This window comes from Mastigoproctus giganteus, chromosome 8 (genome assembly GCF_048544385.1).
Source record: "Mastigoproctus giganteus isolate SK-2022 chromosome 8, ASM4854438v1, whole genome shotgun sequence".
Taxonomy (NCBI): domain Eukaryota; kingdom Metazoa; phylum Arthropoda; class Arachnida; order Uropygi; family Thelyphonidae; genus Mastigoproctus; species Mastigoproctus giganteus.
In genome coordinates this window covers 126,355,047-126,372,633 of record NC_143582.1, presented here as the reverse complement: position 1 = coordinate 126,372,633, position 17,587 = coordinate 126,355,047, and the positions used below count along the sequence as shown (strand labels likewise).

The following is a 17,587-nucleotide window of genomic DNA, read 5'->3' as shown; positions in this document are numbered from 1 at the left end:
TCCTTTGTGACCATATCATAGTATCCAATAAAATTTAGGAGAGAGAGAGAGAGAGAAAGCAAATAATTCCTCTATTCAATTTGACAAATCATATATGATACATATCAGATCATAAATGCTGCATATTTAATGAATTTGAAGTGCTGGTCAAGTAATCAAATGCAGACATAGAGGGGATATCAGATAGGGTGTCTCTCTTTTTTTTTTTTTTTTTTTTGGTAGTTGTTGGCGCATAGAATGCACCTCCCAAGGTTTTTGCAGTACTCTGATCCAAGCCCGAGGCGGGAATCGAACCCACGACCTTTGGGTTGCCAGGTAGGCACTTTGCCTACCCGGCTAGCCCGGTCGGCCAAGGATGTCTCTCAAATATAACGAATGCAGAATTAGAATATAGGGAGTACAAACCATAGAGAAAGGACAAACAGGTTGGGGGGGTTATGCTCTTAGTTAAAAGCATCTAAAACTTTAGGCAGTGCATCCAGTTGATATGTGTGGCCAGTGCAATGCAGTCTTGCTAGTCACTTAGACTAACACATTTCGTACCAACTAAAACTAGCCTTCAAAGTATATGCTAAAATGGATACCAGATGAACTGACGAGACTTGTTGCACAGAAGATAAATTCATGGGATGCATATAACTTATTGGGTGACACAGAAGCCTATGGTAGATATAAGCTAGTCTGTAATCCAGTCATAAAGGAGGTAAGACAAACTAAGGCAGATTATAAGAAATCATTGGCAAAGGAAACAATTCTTTAATTATGTTAACACTAAAAGGAAGGGTATGAATCATGTTGGTCCACTTGACAGAGGCGTAGCTAGGTTTTTGGTGCCCTTGGAAAATTCATGGCTACACGCCTTTTTTCGGTAACTGGTAAAATTATAATAAATAATAAGTAGCGGGCCTCTTTATAGCGAATATTTTTTAATCCCCCTTGGTAATTACATTTAAAATAGTTTCTGTGGAACGAAGGAAATTTTTCATAATAACAAATGGATTACAAGAGCCTTAACTGGGTACTCACTGTTTGCACGTCTGGCCTGCAAACAATTTAGGCAATAGTGCTGTTGCTTAGCATGAATTAAGAGCTAAAGAAATTACCATCTTAAACTCAGTGGTACCCTTAAAACCTATCCAACCAAACTACCTATTCTACATACTGAGAAGTTGAGATGGTCAACTACTTTCTGTGTATCCCTATCCAGTGAGCAGAGCAAAGTGTATTCAACATGCAGACAATAGGCGTTGATCAACCTTCTTACTGTGAGCACCCTATAAGAGATTTAGGAGAGAGTGGTTTCCTTTAACCCAACAACTGGTTATCTGTTGTTTCGTGGAAGTGAATTTCCTCTATTTATTTTTACACAGTCACAGTAGTTGAATATCCGAGTGACTCCGACATTTTGGAGACTCAAAAAAAAAAAAAAAATTAAGGACTAGTTCAAAGAACTAGGCACAATATCGATGACAAGAGGAAAGAAAATGAGGGTAGCAAAGATATTAGACCTGCTAAACACAAAATGTTGGCAGTTTCTGAAACTTCGTTGAGGCCTTCACTGTGAAGAAAATGTTCCTGAATATACACATATTTGAGTGTTAAAACAAATTGATGTATGTTAAAATCCAGTGTACAACAAAAGATAGCCAAACTTGCAAAATAATAATTCTTAAGTGTAGTAATATTGTGCACATTATGTACTATGAAAAAAGTCATTTCTGTATGTAAAAAATTGCTTATCTATATATTAATAAATTGTTTTGAAATGTTAGAAAATTTATTTTATTTTATCTTTTCAACAATTAAAAATAATTGTTGAAAAGGTCCTATATTTCTTTATACTGAAATTTCTGTTTAATGAACAAATTTTTTCAAGTGAACAATCAATTTCGTTATATAGAAATCCGATATTTATATCATTGTTTCACTGAGTTGAAACATAAATAATATCCTTGGTTATGTGTATAAATATATAATGTAAAACAAATAAACTTCTCTTATTTAATAACAAAAAAAAAAAAAAAAAATACAGATTTTATAATAATATATAAAATCACAGATTTATATGGATAGGTACATAAAGTTATTATATAGGAATGTAAAATTATTAAATTATATCAAAGCTTAATTTTTCTTGCTTTCACTAGCAAAATTAGTGAAAATTTCATCGAAGTCTATTTTCCTGACAAGTCCATGTTCAATTGAAAGGAAACATAGATATGATGTGCATTCTTGTCCTGACATCGATGTCAAATAATTCTTAAAAAGTTTTAACTTGCTAAAACTCCTTCACAGTAGCTACTGTTGTTGGCATTGTATGGAATATTTTAAGAGCTTTTTCAATATTTGGATAGGTTTCTTGTAATTCCCATTTAGCCAATACATTTAAAATATCTAAGTGATATATTGCATGGGAATTTTTGTTTTTTAATATTTCATTAGTTGGTGTTTAATTTAAAGCATTTGATTTCAATTTTAAATTGGTCTTAATTAATTTCAGGATATTTTTCTAACAATAAAACAGCTTTAGTTTCTAAATCCTCACTTTTCAATGAATGGAATGCTTTGCCAGTCAAAAAATTAGTCTTCTACTATCTTTTTTAGAGATTCAAATCTTTCATTTAACTGCATTATAATACAATCAATTATTGAAAAACAAGAAATTTTTATTCCATCGAAGTTCGCCGATTCATCTTCAGCATGCACACATGGCTTTTTTTTTTTGTTTTGCCTTCCTCTTTTTAACTGGTATTATTTTCTTTTTTTTTTTTTTTTTGTTTCCTCAATTTCAGTAAAAACATTATAAATTTTGTTATTCCTTAGATCAGAGGTTCCCAACCTTTATAAGCCCACGTACTGGTCAACCATACTGGTATCTTATGACATACTGGTGTGTTAATTAATGAGTACATAAGTTGTTTTGAAAAGTCACATAAATAATTAGGTAAGCAAAACCGAGCTATTCTACTAAAAACAGAAAAACGTAACTGTATAAAATAAGAAAAAAAAAAAAAAAAAAAAAAAAGAGGGGAAGTAAAGAGATAAAGTTATATGAATTAAGAAGTACAAGAAAGAATAGATGTATATTTTCTTTGCATAGATACGAACTGTGAAAAATAAAAAGAAGTTTTGGCTTTAGTAAGATATTAACATTTAAATATGTTTACTCTCCCATGAGGGAAATTGCAGGTGGTTTCATTCACAGCCTGTGTACCGGTAGCTCACTCCTCGCGTACTGGTAGCTCACACCTCACGTACCAGTACCGGTGATTGGGAACCTCTGCCTTAGATGATCTAAGAAATAACGAAATTGGTCCCTTCAAAGGTATGTTCTGGATGGAAAATAGAGCTACGCTGCTATGCAGTATGTACTCAGATTTAAGGATGCATGCAGGCTTGAATCGCTCTCTGAAAACATGCCATTTGGCGAAAATTGATTTTCACCCTGCCCTCTGCTCTGATTAGACATCATCTTGGGACAGTTTGTTGTTGTTGTTGTTTGTTATTTGGTTTTTAGGAGCATTGGCAACTAAGGCCATATTGCTCTTGGATATGCGGTGGTCATTCCCTGACCTTTCCGCATCCTCTGTATTTGATGACGACGGGCTTGAACCCCGGTCTAATCAAGAAGCGTGTGCTACGCACTGCTGCTCCTTCCCACCTGGCTATGGAGGCGCCTCATCTTGGGGCACCATTTCATCAGTTAGCCCCGGGTGCTGAAATTGCTTGGCACGGAACTGACATGGCCTGTCAGTGGTGCCCTTGGCACCTGCCCCAATGCCTAGGCGTTCCTACGCTACTGCCACTTGATATTAATAGTTCAACTGTTGATGATCCTGCTCGGGTTGCTGACAAACTGAATAAGTACTTTGCATCTATACTCACACACAAGGAATACTTTAGGGAAGGGGATCCCCAGAAGGTTATCAAACTATAACAGGGAGCGAAATGATTTTGTAATAACTGAGAGGCAAGTAGAAGGGAAATTGAAGTTAAGCATAAGAAAGGCACCTGGTGTGGATGGGATCTATCTAATTCTATTAAAAAAGGCAGCAAAGGATGTAAGCAAACTCTTAGCCATAATTATGATGGAATCCTTGGATTGAGGGGAAGTCATCGTGGACTGGAGATGTGTGAATATATCCCCAATTCATAAATTCAGTAATTACAGCCTTGCTAGCTTAACTTCATTTACAAGAAAAATAATGGAGTCACTGGTTAAAGAAGTAATGTAGGGCCATCTAGAAAGGAGTACACTTACATTTCAGTCACGGAATGGGTTTGTTAAGGGGAAATCTTGTCAATTTGATTGGATATTATGATACAATCACAGAGGAATTAGATCCAAAAAATAATTTTGATATCATATACTTGGATTTTAGGAAAGCTTTTGATACTTTGCACATAAAAGACTGCTTGTTGTTTGTTTGTTATTTGGTTTTTAGGAGCATTAGCAACTAAGGCCATATTGCTCCGGGATATGCGGTGGTCATTCCCTGACCTTTCCACATCCTCTGTATTTGGTGGTGACGGGCTCGAACCCTGGTCTAATCAAGAAGAGTGTGCTGCGCACTGCTGCTCCTTCCCACCTGGCTATGGAGGCACCTATAAATAAGACTGCTGTACAAATTGGAGCAATGTGGCATTAAGGGCAAGTTACTGCTATGGAAAAGAATGAAAGAAGACAAAGTGTTATCAATGAACACTGCTCTTTATAGACTAATGTTATTAGTGGCATCTCCCAGGGTTCGGTACTGGGCTCATTGTTGTTTTCTGTATTTATTAATGATACTGATGAAGATACATCAAGCTTAATGTCCAAGTTTGCAGATGATAAGAAGGTTGGTGGGGTAGTTAATGACAGTAATCACAGTATGCTACTGCAACAAGATCTAGAAAAATTAGGGGTTGGCAATCGAAGTTTAAAAATCAACAAATGCAAAGTACTGCATATGGGTAACAGTAAATATGAGTAATGTACCAATTGTGTAGTACTACACTCAAGGTAGTGGAAATGAAAGAGACCTGGGAGTAATTATGCAGACAGATACAAAGTTCTCTGAGTAGTTCAGATAGGCTGCCGGAACGACTCATGAGGTTTTGTCAGTGATATTCAGGAATTTTGTTAGCAGAAAATAAGAAGCGATTATTTTATTGTATAAGACAATGGTTAGGCCACATCTTGAGTACTGCATACAAATATGGAGGTCTCATTTTAGGAAGGACTTTGAACTGCTGCAATGGGTACAAAGAAGGGCAATGAGTTTGATGGGAAAGAAAGGGATGCTCTTACCTAGAAAGGTTTCATGACTGAGCTGTTCAAGCCCTTGAATAGACTGAGTATGCTCAATGCTGATGGGATTTTTTCTCATGCTCAGACTACATATGAGGGGGCATAATGATGCTGATGCTGTATAAGATTACTTTCTTGCCATTTGCCACTACTGATACCAATACTAATACTACAGAGAGCAATTCCAGTAGGTGTTCAATTTATCGTTTATTCTGAAATGGGGAATGTCTCATTGTGTACTGAGTACATATATCTTATTGTACCACTGATCACTTACCACTTTACACATTCCAACCGAAACTAACATTTTGCCGTCACGTGACCATGAACATGCATATATAGGTCGGTTGTTCATCTTCAAAGTTTTAAACATATTTCCATCATCATTTAGGTCCCACACTTTTAAAGTTCCATCATAGCTAGCAGATGCTAAAATCAAACTTCCATCAGGAGCAAATGACACATCTGTTACCATATCTTTATGATCCATCAATTCCAGCATCAGTTTGCCTAAAAATAAGAAAAATTTAAAGATTTTAATTCCAATATTTTATCTGTTCATAAAAAGAAAACAATTAACATTGAAGACAGCTACCATTGTAGTGATAATGAAAAATAATTTAATAGTGGAGCTGCTAAATCTAGTTTATTATTACTATTATTTAATAATGAATTTCATATTTAACTGAAGATAAAATAAGCAATTCAGGTTTACAAAACAACTTTTGCCTCTGTAATTTAATAATCTGTATTATACTATAATAAATCAATTTATTATTAGTAACTGGCAGAAATAATTTGTATATTGGCTAAGAAAGTAGCAAACCAGATTTTGATTAAATATATAAACAATGAACAAGGATTGTGAAGATGTCTGTACTGTTTTCTGTCTGTACAAGGACTGTACTGTCTGTTTTTTTTTTTTTTTAACAAAAAAAAAAAAAAAAACAGACAGTACAGTCCTTGTACAGACAGAAAACAGTACAGTTGGATGTTATTCCAACAGTACAGTTGGATGTTATTCCAGCTGGTTGGTTTACTATTCATCTGGAATTGAGATGGCTGCTGTCCAGCCTGAATAATCTCACTCAGATATAAGGGATACAGACTTAGAATATGGGGAGTAAAATGTGTACGGAAAGGACAGAATAGACAGAATGGGGGGGGTCATATTAATTAAGAAGCATATTATTTATAATGCAGTGCACCCAGTTGAAATGGGTGGCCAGTGCAATGCTGAGTCAGTTTGGTGTGACATAAGCACTGAGAAAATGAAAATGGGAGTATGAGTGCATTAGAGGCCTAATGACGGTGATGAATACGACAAACAGCTGTGCAAAGAAATAGAGTGGGCCAGTAAAGCAAAATGTCATATAATGGGAATTTTAAATATCTATATATTGATTGGAACTTGTGGATTGGTCACTCACACACACACACTAGCAAGGCCTTTGTGGATTTACTGGATGACTGTTTTCTACAGCAGCATGTTAGGGAAGTAACAAGAGGAAGCAATACCTTTCATCATCTGATTATTAGAAGTGACAAGCATTAAGAACCTACAGGTAAAAGATCCTCTGGGTAGCAGTGACCACAGTCTGGTGATGCGGGACTTACTTAAAAATGTAACTAGTGTCACAGGTAAAGGGAAGGGTTTTTGCTTCCATAAGGGATGACTACAGTAGTCTCAGACAGTGTTTTAAATTCCATACAGTGGGACCATCTGATGATGTTGTGAGCAAATGCTAAATAGTAAGCATTTGGGGAAGTAATTGTAGAAGCTAATAGGCTTATCATACCAACTAAGAAATACCATCCAGGCTTACACCTAAATGGCGGTCAGTTGAACTGATGAGACCTATACCTGAGAAGAAAAATGCATGGGATGCATATAACTTATCAGGTGATACAGAAGCCTATGGCAGATATAAACTAGTCTGTAATCAAGTCACAAAATAGGTAAGGCAAGAAAAGAATACCAGGAAATGCAGCAAAAACTTATTTACTTATATTAACAGTAGAAGGAAGAGGTTGAATCACATTGGCTCACTTGAAGATTCTGGTTTAACTGTTGATGATACTGCCCAAGATGCTGACAAATTGAATAGATATTCAATTTGTCAGCATTGTGTATTATGCATCTACATTCACACATGAGTTCTTTATTGAGGGAAATTCCAGATGTTTATCAGAATCTAACAGGGAGCTAAATGATTTTGTGATAACTAAGAGGAAAGTGGAAGAGGAAATGTTGAATCTCAACATAAAAAAAAAGGCATCTGGGGGCAGATGTAATCTAATTGAAGCAGCAAAGGAGGTAAGCAAACCCTAAGCCAAAATTATGACATCATCTTTGGATTCAGAGAGGTCCATATGGGCTGAAGATGTGCAAATGTATCCCAATTCACAAAGGGGGTGATCAAATGGTAATTACAGACCTCTTAGCTTAACTTCTATTCCGAGGAAAATAATGGAATCTCTGGTTAAAGAAGTAACGCAGGATCATCTAGATAGGAATGAACTTATACTGCAGTACAGCATGAATTTGTTAAAGGGTGATCTTACCTGACAAATATGAGTGGATATTATAATACAGTAATGAAGAAACTGGATGACAAAAATAATTTTAATATCATATACTTGGATTTTAAGAAAGCTTTTGATACTATTGCACATAAAGACTGCTGTACAAACTGGAGCAGTGTGGCATTAACAATAAGTTACTGCTCTGGTTAAATGGACGGTTGAATGGGAGACGACATGACAAGGAGTGGTTATTACTGAACGACACTGTACATGGACTAATGTCAGTGGAGTCCCCACCAGTTCTGGGTCCATTTGTGTTTTCTATATTTATTAATGACATTGGTGAAGGTATATCAGGCTCAATGTCTAAGTTTTAAGATGATATAAAGGTTGGAAGGATGGTTAATGACAAGACCTCTTAGCTAAGCTGCTGCAAATCTAAACAAATTAGTCTGATGGGCTGAAAACTGGCAATTGATGTTTCTGATAAATGCAAAGTCCGGTATATGGGTAGTGGTAATCCCAAATTAAGATACCACCTGTGTGGTACTCTATACTCAGGGCAGTGGAGAATGAAAAAAGACCTGGGGGTAATTTTGTAATCAGGTATGAGATTCTCTGAGAAATTTAGACAGGCTGCTAGGACAGCTGATGGTGTTTTGTTTATGATACACAATAACTTTGCTAGCAGGGACAAGGAAGTGATTATCCCTTTGTAATAAGGTAATGGTTAAGCTGCATCTTGAGTACTGCATACATGCCCAGAGGCCTCATTTTAGGAAGGATGCACATCCGAAGAAATGAGAGGGTGGTCTTACCAATACAGGTTCAGTTTCGTAAATTGCTGAGTCTTGAGAGTAGGCACCTGTGAGGTGATCTGATCAAGGTTTCTAAGGCTTTAAATGGATTGAGCAAGCTCAATGCTGATGTCCTTCATCCTCTTTCTCAGACTACACATATGAGGGGGGGCATAAATTCAAACTGAGGAAGAATGGTTGCAGGACAGATGTGCAGAGGTTTGCCTTCAAGCAGTAGGTAGTTGTTGACAGATGGAACAAACTTCCATTTGGTGTTGTGGAAGTGGGTGGCATGAATAAATTCAAGGAAGAACTAGACAAATTATTAGATGGTTGTACAAGTGATGTGCGAATTCTTTTTTTTTTGTCTGTGCATTATACCTTTTTTCCTTTCATCATATGCTAATAATAATAATCTGTCCCTTGATGCGTACTGGTATCAAGTGTATGGGATGCTTAGTTGTATCTGGTTATTATTATTATTACTGTTGGCTGAGGAATTCTTTTACTATCTTACAGGTTTTCGGGATCACACCTTTCTGGAGTTCTATGGAAGTGTTCTCTGAGAGGCCTATTGCTACTGGGTTCTTATGGAGGCTCTTTGGCACCATGATGGTAGTTTACACAGTGATCGGGATGGTCATTACTTGTTTCATATGCCACAGTTTTTGTGTATCCTCTGAAGATAGCAGTTTACCGACCCACCTAACAATGCCTCGATAGCATGAGCAAATATTCTTGCACCTTTTTCTATTTAAATGTATCTCACTCCTGTAGAGGCAATCTCTCCTGTTAACAAGCACAGACCACACTGAGAAAATTTATACCCCACAAGCCTTGCACAATCTCTCTAGGCCTGTCACTGGCAAGGCTCTCATCATATACTTCCTCCTATCATGTCTGAGCAGAACTGCACACTTTAAAATTTCTTCTTAACTCACGATTTTTTGCCAATATTGCCTGTACTTGTTAAGGGACCTGGGGGTGATTGTGCAGGCAGATATGAAGTTCTCTGAGCAGTGCAGACGGGCTGCAAGAGTTGCTCATGGTGTATTGTCAATGACATATAGGAATTTTTCTAGCAGGGATAAGGAGGTGATTATTCCCTTGTATAAGGCAGTGGTCGGCCACACTATAGTACTGTATACAGGTCTGGAGGCCTCATTTCAAGAAGGATGTAGAGCTGCTGGAACGAGTACAGAGAAGGGCAACAAGATTAGTGAATGGAACAAAGGGGTGCTCTTACGAAGAAAGGCTTAAGTTTTGCAAATTACAGTGTCTGGAGACTAGGCACCAGCGAGGTGATCTGATAGAGGTGTATAAAGCCTTGAATGGTTTGAGCATGCTCAATGCTGATGGGATTCTTCCTCTTGCTCAGAATAATCACCTGAGAGGGCATAAATTCAAACTGAGGAAAGACAGATGTAGGATAGATGTGCGGAAATTTGCCTTTAGCCAGCGGGTGGTTGGTTGGTGGAACAGACTTCCATCCCTTGTCGTGGAAGTTGATAGCCTAAATAAGTTTAAGGCTCAACTGGACAGGTATTTTGAAAGAACAGAGGGGGTGAAGTGGAAGCGGTTTTTTTTTTTTTTTTTTTGTTTTTGGCTGATGCTGCATAAGCTTGCTTTCTTGCATCAAATGCCTCTGCTAATGCTAATGCTAATACTCACTCTATAATACTATAAAAATGGCAGCAAGATTCAAATGATACAAAGGTTGTATGTATATTAAGTAGTAACATACAAAATATCTAGCTATATTAAAAATAAAATAACGAGCGTGAGTAGGACTATAAACTTACTTATAGAATACAATTTAATATGGCAATTAAGTCAATAACATGGCAAAAGTTTTCAAAAACTTATCTGTTTCCTGGAGCTGAAAATTCTTTGAGTAGCACACGGATGCTCTTGTCTCTGAGATCTTATATCCATGTAACCTGCACCAAATTAGTATTAGAATTAGTAGAGGCATATGATGCAAGAAATCAAGCTTATATAACATCAGCCAAAAAAAAAACCCTTCCCACTTTACCCATCCATTAACTCCAAATGTTTATCTAGTTCTGCCATGAACTTATTTAAGTTGCTGACCTCCACTACAACAGATGGAAGTTTGTTCCAAATATCAACCACCCACTGGCTAAAGGTGAATTACCGCACATCTATTCTACAAGTGGAACAAAGAGTTGTTCCACTGACCAATCTCGTTGCCCTTCTCTGTACTCGTTTCAGCAGCTCTACATCTCTCCTAAAATGAGGTCTCCGGACCTGTATACAGTACTCAAGGTGTGGCCAGACCACTGCCTTATACAGGGAACAATCACCGCTTATCCGTGCTAGCAAAACCCCATGAGCTACTCTTGCAGCCTTTTTGCACTGCACAGAAAACTTCTTATCTGACAGCAATTACCCCCGGGTCCTTTTCATTCTTCACTACCCTGAGTGTGGTATTACTCAGTTGTTATGTTACTCTGAGGTTATTGCTACCCATATACAGTACTTTGCATTTGCCAATGTTAAACTTCTGTTGCCGCCTCTCAGCCCATCTGCTCAACTTTTCCAGATCCTGTTGCAGCAGCATAGTGTCAGTAGCGTCCTTAACAACCCTGCCAACCTTTGCATTGTCTGTAATTCGACATTAACTGTAATATATGTCCCTCAATATCACTGATAAATATCGAAAACAACAATGTGCCCCACACTGAACCCTGGAGAACTCCACTAATAACATTAATCCATGAAGAGTAGTGACCATTGATAACCACTCTCTGTCTTCTCCCACTCAACCATCCTTTTATCCATTGTAGCAACTTGCCCATAATGCTACAATTTGTACAGTAGTCTTCCACGACCCCAGGGGCTCATACCTGTTGAGTATGGGCTTGGCACACCCTTGGTTCTGAGCTGGATATCATCATATCTAGTCTTCATCATTCTTCTCTTCTTGGTGATTCCCTTCTACTTTTGACTCTCTCTCTCTCTCTCAGGGTAACTCAGGAATTTTTTTTTGGCTGGATCAGCATAAGCCTCGGGCTTCCTTACACCATTTAGCTAATAATAATAACAATAATAATAATTACCACAGTATCAAAATCTTTCCTAAAATCCAAGTACAGTCATTCCTCGTATTGCACGATAGTTGTGTTCCTAGAAACCCTCGTGCAATATAAACAGGCCCGATGTGAAAAATAGGGTTAGGTGCCGACCACCCAAGATTGAACACACATTTGTAACCAAAACATTACCAAATACAATAAATAATCGTAATAAAATACGTAAGTATTTTATTACAACTATTAGTAATAAAATATTGCTACTGCTTTTGCTTTTATCGTAAGCCAACTTGTTTTTTTTTTTTGATTTTCTATCCAAATAGATGACAGCTGTTCCATCTATTCCAATTCTTTGTGTCTTAATCTAATGGATTTTAATTACACTTTGAGTTGTTCCTGCTATGAAAGTTTTTTTCTCTGCATTGCCTCATTTAGGCCTGTAGCACATGCAATATCACATGGTCTTTCATTTCGCTCAAAGCGTTTCACAATTTCATATTTTTTTCTCTATCAACAGAGGCAGACTGGCCATAAGCCTTACCGGGGAAACCCCGGTGGGCCGGAGGTCGGTGTGATTTTGGCCATAAACGCTAGTATGACGCCACTACAAATTTTCCCGGGTAAGAATTTTTAACCCAGTCCGCCTCTGTTTATCAATATTGCTTTTCTTTTTCTCTCTGAATCTCTCTGAACCTGGTGAAGACACTACAGATGTAGTGTCTTCACCAGGACACTTCCTGTTCACACCTTTTAAGAATTTTACTCATTTTTAGGGAATAAAGCACAATTACAAAATGAAGAGGCAAGCTTGATACACATAAACAAAGCTGCGCACATGTAGCAACTGAATAAACAAGACCATAAAGGCAGAGATACACTATTAACACCTCACATTTTACTAAAGCACATTTCTGGGGGGTTACTACCATAAAACAATAAAAACAATTTGCAGTCCCGTTTCTGCCAGTGGAATCTGTTATAAACTGGTAGTAAACTCGATCTAATTGCATTTGCGATTATACTGATAGCTGGAATTGTGTGGATTTTTACGTTATTATGGTGGTGAAATGTGTTTCCCCCTTCACTGATATAAAAAACATAAATACATTTTCAGAATCTTCTCTTCATTCCTATCATGTTGCGTTCCGTTGGTGTGATTCTGCATTCGACTGCCATTTCTTGTAAACACAAAGGCGAATTGTGCATAAGTGAATTCGGTTCGTGTTATATAAGATATCGTTCCCCTATTTATAATTTGTGTAGTGTAAACACATGTTATACGAGGACTGACTATATATGATACCAAGTTAACCTTTGCATCCAGTTCCTTTGTGACCACATCATAATATCCAATCAAATTTGTCAGACAAGACTTCCCCTTAACAAACTCATGCTGTTTCTGAACTATAACTGCAGTCTTGTCTAGATGATCCTGCATTGCTTCCTTAACCAGTGATTCCATTATTTTCCCTGGAACAGAAGTTGAGACTAACAGGTCTGTAATTACCCGCATCACCCTTTGATCCCCCTTGGTGAATTGGGGACACATTTGCACATCTCTAGTCCATGAGGGCCTCCCCTCCATCCAAGGAAGCTGTCATAATTATGGTTAAGGGTTTGCTTACTTCCTTTGCTGCCTCCTTTAATATAATTGGATTTATCCCGTCCACCCCAGATGCCTTTCTTACGTTTAACTTCAACAATTTCCTCTCCTCTCCTCTTTGCTGCTCTCAGTTATTACAAAATCATTTCGCTCACTGTTAGAGTTTGATAAACTTTTGGCATTCCCCTCCTTGAATAACTGCTCATGTGTGAATGTAGATGGAAATACTCATTCAGTTTATCAGCTACCTGAGCACGATCATCAATAGTCAAACAATCTATGTTAAGTGGACCAATCTGATTCATCCCTTTCCTTCTAGAATTTACATAAGTAAAGAAATCTTTGCATCCTTTACCAAAGCTTTCTCGTAATCTGCCTTAGCCTGCCTAACTTCCTTTGTGACTTGATTACAGACTAGCTTATATCTGCCATAGGTTTCTGTGTCACCTGATAATTTATATGCATCCCATGCAATTTTCTTCTCTGCCACGAGCCTCATTAATTCATCTGACATCCATTTAGACCTAAACCTTGAACAATATTTCTTAGTTGGTATGAAAAGCCTAGTAGCTTCCAATATTAATTCTTTGAATGCTTCCCATTTTGAATTTGCTGTTGGCAACATCATCAGTTGATCCCACCATACAGAATTTAAAAACTGTCTCAGACCACCATACGAAAGCAAAAACACTTCCCATTACCCCTTATGGTAGTTACATCTTTAAGTAAATCCCACATCAGTATACTGTGATCAGTGTCACCTAGTGGTTCCTTTATCTGCAGATTCTTAACGCATGAAGAATCACTGCTGATAATCAGATCATGAGTATTACTCCCTTTGATTGCCTCTCAAATATGTTTCTGTAGAAAAACAGTCATCCAATAAATCCACAAAAGTTCCAGTCAATATCTGGAAAGTTAAAATCCCCCATTATAAGACATTCTGATTTACTGGTCCACTCTATTTCTCTGGAAAATTGCTAATTATACTCATCAGATTCATTAGGTATATAACACACACCTACTCTCGTCTTCCCAGTGCTTATGTCACACCACACTGACTCAACATTGAATTGTCCACCAATGTCAACTGGATCTACTTCCTTAGATTTTATGTATTTCTTAACTAACAGAATAACCCCTCCTCCCTTCCTGTGCTGTCTATCCTTTCTGTACACATTGTACTCCCCAAATTCCAATTCCGCATTGCTTATATCTGTGTGGCACCACATCTCTGATATCTCAACAATATCCGTTTTTGATGTCTTGACCAGCATTTCAATTTGCATAATAAAATAAAAATTTACATAAAATTCAAATAACTGTTGAATGGCCACAAAGTGAGGCAAGCTAAACAGAAAATGCTTAGAATAAAAAATAAATGAAATAGAAGAATTTTTTTATTCCAGATAAGATCCCTGACATCCAACAAATTTAGAGAAAATAATATTCGCATAAATTGTATAATAATCAGATAAGCTGCATATGCCCAATATTTTTTTTCAACAGCAAATGGAAGATATAACCTAAAACATCCTAGAAAAGCTAGATTCAAATGAGACAAATGAAATAGAGAAAACAGGAGGAAACTGTTACTTTCTAATAGACAAAATGAAATTAAATTATCAACACTGTATACCATGTATGTAGTCTCTCTGCTAAATATGAAGAGAGCCACATCCTTAAAACTGCAGCGTGCATCAGCAAATTCAAGAGGTCCAATGTTTGAAACATGTAATAAACATGATAGAAATCTGGATGAAAAGTCTGCTCTCTGTAACGTACATATATGTAGAAAAAATGGAAAATTTCCAAAAAAGCTGGCATGTACATTTTATGTTACATACAAAGAGTGAAGCTGGACTTAGCCTAGGAATAAGGGGTAACACCCATAGTCTGGAAAGTATTCTAGTCTAGCTCCCATCAGATCCAAAGTGTATTGGATTAAAGAAATTCAGTTGTATAGATAAATGTGTTAAGTATGCTGCATGACCAATTTACCTGATAAAATATCCCAAGTACGAATACGACCATTACTATGACCAGTAGCCAAAACAAGATTCTTTGAAGCACTGAACCTTGTCCAGAAAGCAGACGATGGCAAATGGGAGTTCTCTGATGTGGACGATCCAAATGCTACTGCCCGCACCAGACAACCAGTATCAATTCTAATTGGTTTCTGAGTCAATGTTCTCCCTTCATCATCTGTATTATCTATTGATGCTCTGAAAATAAATAAATAATAATTAAATATAACCAAAATTCTAGTATCTTACTACTGCAAGAAAATTTTTTTAATGCAAATAAATTATATATGTATTTAGACTAAGGCGCATTTAGGGCTAGAGCCTCAAGCTGCGAACAAATTTAGACTATGTATATAAAGTGCTTAGCATCATAATACACAGCCATTTCTGAATAAACAGAAAATTTTTAAGGTGGCATCGTTTTAGGTTATATCTCATATTGTGAATACCTTCACAACGAGTTGCCATGATATTGCACTACTTCGAATAAGTAACGCTTCACCTAAGGAGAAGACTAGTGTGTTACTTATTCTCAGATAGGTACCACCACCCAGACAGCACTGTTTCAGGGCTATTTGGCCCTTCGTCAGTGAGTGGGTAGGTAACCTAAAACGATGCCACCTTAAAAATTTTCTGTTTATTCAGAAATGGCTGTGTATTATGATGCTAAGCACTTTATATACATAGTCTAAATTTGTTCGCAGCTTGAGGCTCTAGCCCTAAATGCGCCTTAGTCTAAATACATCATACACCATCAGGCATCTCTCATATTGTGGAGTTATACTTCATAACTGTTTTTGCCATCATTGCATCACTTGGGTACCTACCCACTCACTGACGAAGGGCCAAATAGCCCTGAAACAGTGCTGCTAGGGGGAGCTTGATGATGTCCGGAGTTTCCAAGAATAGGTAACAACAGCCTTCTCCACTGGGGAAGCGTTGCCTATTCGAGGAGTTTATGAGTTTTTGAGTGGTGTGAGTTGAAGGAGTTACTGTCCCTTTCATTCTTCTACACTGTTTCTTTTCCTCTTCCACTCCTACTATAACTTTCCCTCTACCTTTTTTGCTTTTCTAAGTCTAATAGGGACAAGTGGATATTCGAGTAGATATTCACATACATACATAAATAGCCCTGAAACAGTGCTGTCTGGGTGGTGGTACCTATCTGAGAATAAGTAACACTAGTCTTCTCCTTAGGTGAAGCGTTACTTATTCGAAGTAGTGCAATATCATGGCAACTCGTTGTGAAGGTATTCACAATATGAGATATAACCTAAAACGATGCCACCTTAAAAATTTTCTGTTTATTCAGAAATGGCTGTGTATTATGATGCTAAGCACTTTATATACATAGATTATATATGTATTTAATTCATATGTCAGCTTTAACTATCCAGCTAAGCTGAAGTTTTTATGAAATCATTAACTTCCAACAATATTTCAAGGAATGGAAGCATGGAATACTGGGCTGAAAAAAAGAAAAAATCTCTTTGAGATAAGTATTTGTAGGGCTGATGGCTGCTTGACACATGCAATAAATGACAGGAATTGCTATACAGTAATACCCCGAATTATGTGAACTCGGAGTTACGAGGTTCTTGATTTTTTCGTTTGGCAACACTGCCACCCACTATCTTCAAGGTTGTTTTTCATAAGCTATCGATATACGGTGCGATAGCGGAGAGTGAGAGCGAAAGATGAACAAAATTCAACTTTGCTGCCGCATGAGCTGCACACATATACAAGACTTTGCATTCCAACTGTAATATTTATATGTGTGCATTCGAATTCGTGCTCAACTTTTGTCGGAAATTACATCGTTTTCACAAATAAAAAAAACTTTCCAGGCTTTAAGGTTTCCCAAAGACCGATTGACAATGATGGTCGGCGGGAATGCAGCTGGTGACTGCAAGTTAAAACCTCTCTTAATTTATCCCACCGAAAACCCAAGAGTTTTAAAAAATATATCTAAAATTAGCTTACCAGTGATTTGGAAGTCAAATCATAAAGCTTGGGTGATAGCTTCCGTTTTTGAGGACTGGTTTGGTCACCACTTCATACCCGAAGTCGAACATTATTGCAAGTCTAAACAGATTCCATTTAAATTGATCCTTCTTATTAACAATGCATCCGGTCACCCTCCTGCCACCCTAATTAATTTCGACCGACGTGTGAAAGTTGTGTTTTTGCCTCCAAACGCAACCAGCTTGCTTCAACCGATGGACCAGGGAGTCATCAAAACATTCAAGGCCTACTACACGAGGCGTTCGTTTGCAAGTCTGAAT

General features: G+C 37.3%; 1 protein-coding gene across 3 annotated transcripts in view; it reads right to left on the bottom strand.

Annotated features, from left to right (window-relative positions):
• Positions 1-17,587, bottom strand: part of LOC150081810 (WD repeat and SOCS box-containing protein 1-like) — a 193,487-nt gene that overhangs the window by 70,941 nt on the left and 104,959 nt on the right. For all 3 annotated transcript variants that reach the window (XM_090379714.1, XM_090379713.1, XM_090379716.1), the window contains 2 exons: positions 15,277-15,500; positions 5,571-5,803 (listed from right to left, as the gene is read on the bottom strand). In XM_090379714.1, the coding sequence (XP_090235840.1) occupies positions 5,571-5,803; positions 15,277-15,500 (457 nt within the window). The remainder of the gene's footprint in view (positions 1-5,570; positions 5,804-15,276; positions 15,501-17,587) is intronic.